This window comes from Pundamilia nyererei, unplaced genomic scaffold, assembly GCF_000239375.1.
Source record: "Pundamilia nyererei isolate P.nyererei 1_Seehausen unplaced genomic scaffold, PunNye1.0 scaffold00041, whole genome shotgun sequence".
In the NCBI taxonomy this organism is placed as follows: Eukaryota; Metazoa; Chordata; class Actinopteri; order Cichliformes; family Cichlidae; genus Pundamilia; species Pundamilia nyererei.
The window spans coordinates 487,887-493,882 of NW_005187442.1; the positions used below are offsets into that span (position 1 = coordinate 487,887).

The 5,996-nt window shown below is 38.3% G+C and overlaps 1 protein-coding gene across 4 annotated transcripts in view; it reads left to right on the plus strand.

Annotated features, from left to right (window-relative positions):
- Positions 1-5,996, plus strand: part of fndc1 (fibronectin type III domain containing 1) — a 41,187-nt gene that overhangs the window by 25,660 nt on the left and 9,531 nt on the right. For all 4 annotated transcript variants that reach the window (XM_005731003.1, XM_005731006.1, XM_005731004.1 and 1 more), the window contains 2 exons: positions 238-393; positions 4,038-4,274. In XM_005731003.1, the coding sequence (XP_005731060.1) occupies positions 238-393; positions 4,038-4,274 (393 nt within the window). The remainder of the gene's footprint in view (positions 1-237; positions 394-4,037; positions 4,275-5,996) is intronic.

Below are 5,996 nucleotides of genomic sequence, written 5' to 3' on the forward strand. Positions count from 1 at the left end.
CCACCCCCCATCCCCCTCCTCTACTTCCCAAATGGAAAATATGGGTAGCAAAAGTACAGCTTTGGGTGTTGGGTCACACATCTGCCCTCAATTAATTAAATCTGACATTCTCATTACACAGATCATGGCAACTCTTACAAAGGATTAATGAAACACAGCAGCAGATTATTAAACTAGGATATAAATAACATAAATCTATTTGGATCAAAACCTCACTGACACATGTGCTTTTGCTAGATGAGTTTGTTGTCCAGACCACCCCGCCACCAACCACCACCACCACTACCACCACCACCACCACCACAGAGATCACGATGCCAAAGGTGCACATCAGACCCATCAACAAAGGCCCTTCAAACGAGTTTGACCTGAGTGGGAAGAAGAGGTTCACAGGTACTTAAAGTCTTTTTTGTATATCTTCTTACAAATCCATGCTTGTACATACTCGTGCCTTAATGCGATCTATGCAGTTTCACAACATGCCACTCTTCAATGGCAAATATTACTACAATGTAAAAAGAAAAAAGTGAGTGATATGACTGCTTTTATGAGGAAGGATCACACAGTGTGATGAGACTGAAACTGGACACTTCATAGTGTCGTTCAGGTCATTGTTGGAATTTGCAGAGCCACAGCTATAACAGTTCTTATCATCAAAAAGAAAAAAAACCTCCACAGACCTGCTCATTACTAAAGAACAGAGATAAAGTAGATAATTAGATAACATAAGGAGGCATTTGGAAGCCAAATATACTGTATTTCTATTTTAAAACCAGGTGTTTTAGGAGTTAGCATAGACTCAAAACAGCGCTATAATGAGACTGAATATTTGACTGATATTTCTCCAGAAACATGAGATGTTTAAGTAGGTAATGGTTTGTCAGCACCATGTTTACAACTGTTTTCTGGCGCTCCAAGTGGCCACAGAAAACATACAATATATAGGCAAAAGTTTTGTCTTAATCTTTGAATTTGTGTGTTGTCAGTCCTGTTACAACAGATGTGTAAAGCACAGGGTCATGCAGTCTCCCTTTACAAACATTTGTGAAAAAATAGGTTGTTCTAACAAACTCAAATCAAGTGATGTGCTGTAATAGGATGCCACTATAGGCTCCTATAGGTGGCAGTACTTTTGTCCAATAGTATAAATCTACATATAACAAAAAATCTTTATGTACTGAACTAGAGTTTGCAGCCAAAAGCTTCATGGTTTCCATTTTTAGTGACCATTCTGCTGGATCAGTCTCAGAATCATTAGTGAACATCTGTTGATCAGTCTACATTACACCTTAGGAGCAAAACAGGATGTTTTGGCACAGATTTCCACTCACTACACTAAAATATAGACATAATATGTTAGTTCAAAGACGTAAATTACTTTAGCTTCTCCCATATTTTAAGTTTAATATTACAGATTTCTATATGCATGATATACCCTTTAGTTAAACAAGCATTTACACTGCACTCTCTTTTTCTCCCACTTCCTCCAATTAGCTGTGAGTATATCTTTATTTGGGTTACTGTGAGTTTAGTCAAGAGACAGCTCAATTTCTTATTCATATGGATGGAGGTCTTACCCTGCTGTAAATAATAACCGGAGCTCTGTTTTATTTTGTAGAGGAGTAATACATTTTGGACCTTGATTTTGGTTTTCGTATCAATAAATAAATGCACGACCTTCTCAGGTTGCACGTTGACAACGTGCCACAAAAAAGAAAATATACAACCACACCTTAATTGGATCATAATAACTACATTCAGGAAGGACACTTTATTCAGGGTCTTTAGACTTCATCCTTAACTATGGCCCCCTACTGTCTTTTAACTGTTCTTGCGTGCTTTCTTTGGCCTCTCATACCACGTTACCTCATATGGTTTCACAAACAGACTGAAATGTTCTCTCAACAGAAATAAAAGCAACATCTATGTTACTATTCCAAACACTACGTAATGTTAAAGGTCCTTTTAATAGGTGCCTTTTTGTAATAGCATGTAGACTCTAGCCACAGGCTTTAAAAATAAATTACAGCATTTCAAGAACATGATCAATAACTTCTTTTAACTGTGGATGTTTTCATGGTGAACATACGGAGAGTTTGAAAACAGACTGTTCTGTAATTAGTGCAAGACAGACTTCATAAAGTGAGAGCTATTAAGTAGGATGACTAATGATAGTCAAAATTATTGCAATATTCAAACTACAAAAGCATCAGTTCCTTCGTGTCAATAAGGTTCCTGCTTCGCTGTGGACTCCAGATACGCCTAAACATCTGCAGAGCAATAGAAGATGTTGTACAAGAGTTTGTAAAGACTGAGTTTGTAGTTTTCCTCATGGCGCGTCTATTGACTTTGTGAAAAAAATACTGGGAGTGCACCTTTAAAGTAGAGTTGTGGCAGCATGAAGCTGTTGTAAAAGTTTTGTAGTCACTGTGGCCAATGAGAGTCAAGGTTTATCTATTCTGCATGTGAATGAGCTCAGAGCACAATTAGCTTCTATATAAGACATAAATAAAAGCTTTACTTTAACTTACTGACAGATTTAATGCAACATGTCATTATCATTTAGAATGATCTTTTCAAGAAGCATTGTGAAGGGAGAGATTTATTGCTGTGTTTTTATCAGTCATGTCAAGCCACAGTGAAACGATAGCACAGCTTCTCTCTCGGTACACGACGACTGTCCTGCGACTACACACCTCACATAGCCATCTGAAAGCTATTACTTTCCTGAGTCCAAAATGGAAATCATAAAAGTTAAGGCTGCTGACCTCAGCAGAGAAGGAAGAGTCTTTTGGCTCAATGTGGAGACTTCCTCTTTCCTATTTATTAGTTTAATATATCTTAGGTCCTCTTTAGCAGCCTGCCAGTTTACTGATATGCGTTTCATCAACCATCCAACATTGACTTCCCCTTCCTGCCCTTGCCCATGCTTGGTTTGTTTTGTATTAATCTGTCAAAAGCAGACATGGGACAAAAAGTATTAACTAATCATTTTCAGCAGTTGTGTGAATATGCGTTGGACTTACTTCCAGATGGATGGAATTTGCCGCATTGGGCAAGAAAATGAGCATCAGGATATTTGGACTATTAGAATGCAAATTTATGCCTTACTAGACTAATATTACAGCTGACATTATATGAACTTTCCTCATACTGTTTCCCGGTGACTTTTGATACACATCAGACTTACACACGCCAGTTTTTGCCTGTGTGATTTTGGATTTGTTTGGGGGTTTTTTTTTTGGTTTTTTAACAAGCAGAAGAAGATAGTGTGTCTCTGTAGGGAAGTGCTTTAAGCAGTGAAAAATGAACACATGAGGAAAGTAAAACATTTGGATCATCCACAAGCACGGGCCTCCACAGATCCTAGACATGTGGACACAGCCTTACAAGCACCCTATAGGCACATAAATCTGCTCACTGCGGTGGCAGATGATGTATTTCAGCGTATGAATGCAGAGAACAAAAGCCATATGACCACATATTGAAGGCTTTACCAGCCGAAACCCACGCAGTTTAACTGTCTGAGGGTTGATGAGTTGATACTGACATGTGCTAGACTTTCGGCATTCAAAGAGGGCCAGTCATCTGGGGAGGTGGGAGCGAGGCCAGACTTCAGTGGTTCCCTCCAAATCCCAGTCTGACTAGGAATTTTGTGATACTTGAAGTATTCACAGCTGTAGGTTCAGCTCTCCTTTCCAGAATCACTGAAAACAAGTAAAATTTTAAATGGAAAGGACAGGGAAGGGACAGTCAGATGAGCATGTGGCTAGAATCTGACTTCCTTATTACAACTCAGAAAAGAGAATTATAGTTTTCACCGCATTTGCAGAGGGAAAATAATAAATCAAAATTGGGTAACCAGAAAAAGTACTAGAATCTTGTCATGTCTTTTATTGTGTGCATTTACAATAAATATTTTAAAAATTACCAACGTTATATATTTTTTTCCAAATTTTCTATATTAAGAAGATATCTTCCTCAAATTTATGTTATTAAAATAAGTAACCTAATCCTACATTTATTCTTTCCATCAGCTCCATACGTAAACTACATCCAGAAGGACCCGGGAGCACCTTGCTCTTTAACAGAGGCTCTGGAGTACCTTCAGGTTGACATCCTGGAAAACTTAATGAAAAATGACAGCCTGGCAACCAATCACAACCAGCCTCCCAAAAACAAGCCTCATAACTTCACTGTGGTCGCTATGGAAGGCTGCCACTCCTTTATCATCCTAGACTGGGCCCGCCCTCTCAAGGATGATATGGTGTCAGGTAAGAAATGTCATTAATCAAGATGGTTCTGTTATTTTACAGTGACTATGCATCGGTAGTTTTGTTTTGTTGGCTTTTATACATATTTTATCAGAGACATTTCCACGTTTTGTTTTATTTTTAATTAAACGTGGTGGAGCAGAGGGGACCCCCGTGGGGGCCACATGGGAAAAACCTAACTATTTGTTTGAAAATTCAGCAAGTTCTAAAATTTTTATTGTGAACAAATCTCCCAACTTACTACTAACGAACTAACAAAATGCAGTGTTAATGACAGTCATAAATATGTTTAAATGTATTGAATGACAAAAGTAAAGACCAGTGTCTGTGTTTTAAATTCACCTTTGCACTGCATGTGATTACATTATTTGAGCGTTATTATAAAATGTTACTAAAGAAATGAAATGAAACTAAAGCTTTGAAAACAGGAAAGCTGTAGCTGATTTAAATTTGGTCAATGTTACCCTAAAGGTCGTCACGTCTCAATAGGTTTCAGTGCAGTTGAAACATTTTCCGGCAGATCGTTCAATGTGTGCAGAAATCACACATAAGCTCTTCACTTTTAAACTGACCTCAGTTTTGTGCGCAAGATCATCGCCCGTGACGACCAAGTACTTTTAAGCAGTTGAAAAGTCAGCTGAAGAGACAGACCAGGAGCTTGCTGTTGATTTTGTTTGACAGTTTGTCCCCCAAAGTGAGAATTTTAGTGAGGACTTCTACTGTTCAGTATTGAAGCATCTGATGGGAGAACTTTCAACAACAACAACCGGAGCTGTGGTGCACTCCAGAGTTTGATTGTGTGGCAGATTAGAGCACACTGTGAATACAGCTGTTTTTTGGCAACAAAAACTACCCGGACCACTAATCAGATCAATCAAATCAGTCAAATTCCAGCAAAGTATTGCTGTGTTTACATTTTTCTGTGACATCCACACCTGTTTAATACATAGTCTGTTTCATCATATTCTCATCTGTTGTGGTTCACCAGATACCTTGAACATGTTATCAGCCTCCCTCCAGACTCACATTTTAGAACTCAGTCCAACAGCTTATTGGGAATAAATTGTGAAAGCGCAGACGGCGTAGAACACTTGGAATAGTGTTCCTAAACTCCCACCGCTTCTCAGAGAAAACCAGAATTCATCTGACCTTGAAATTGACACATGGAAAAAGGGAAAAGAGAGGAGAGTGGAGATAACGGCCTTCTGTATGGGCTATCAGAGGTAGCAATCTGGCCAGCAAGAGAAGCAGTATGTTTTCTTTGGCAGGCAACCACAGACTCATGGTCATGCAGTGCACAGGTTCATCATCTGATGTGTATAACAGATAGGTCTGTGCTGTCACTAGTCTTTTCTTTCCTTGGATTCTTACCCACTGTTCTTGGTTACTTAAAGTTTTATTAGACTTTTGTGCCTTATCTGTCTGTGCTTTTTTGGCATCAGTGATTACTATTTCTCCCATTTAAACTGTCCTAAATAATAACTTCAGATATCTACTTTTTTCTTGCCCACAAATCTTATTATAGAAATGAAAAAAAGGAAGAATCGATCGCAATAAGAAGGATTTTCCATGTGCACAAAATCTGATGTAGTTTCTTCTTTAGTATTTTGTTGACCTCCATTGTTGTCACAATTTCCTGTGTTTCCTTTCCTTTCCTTTCCTAATGGTCTAGGCTACTATATATTACTCTAGATATACAATATACATTAACTGGCATATATA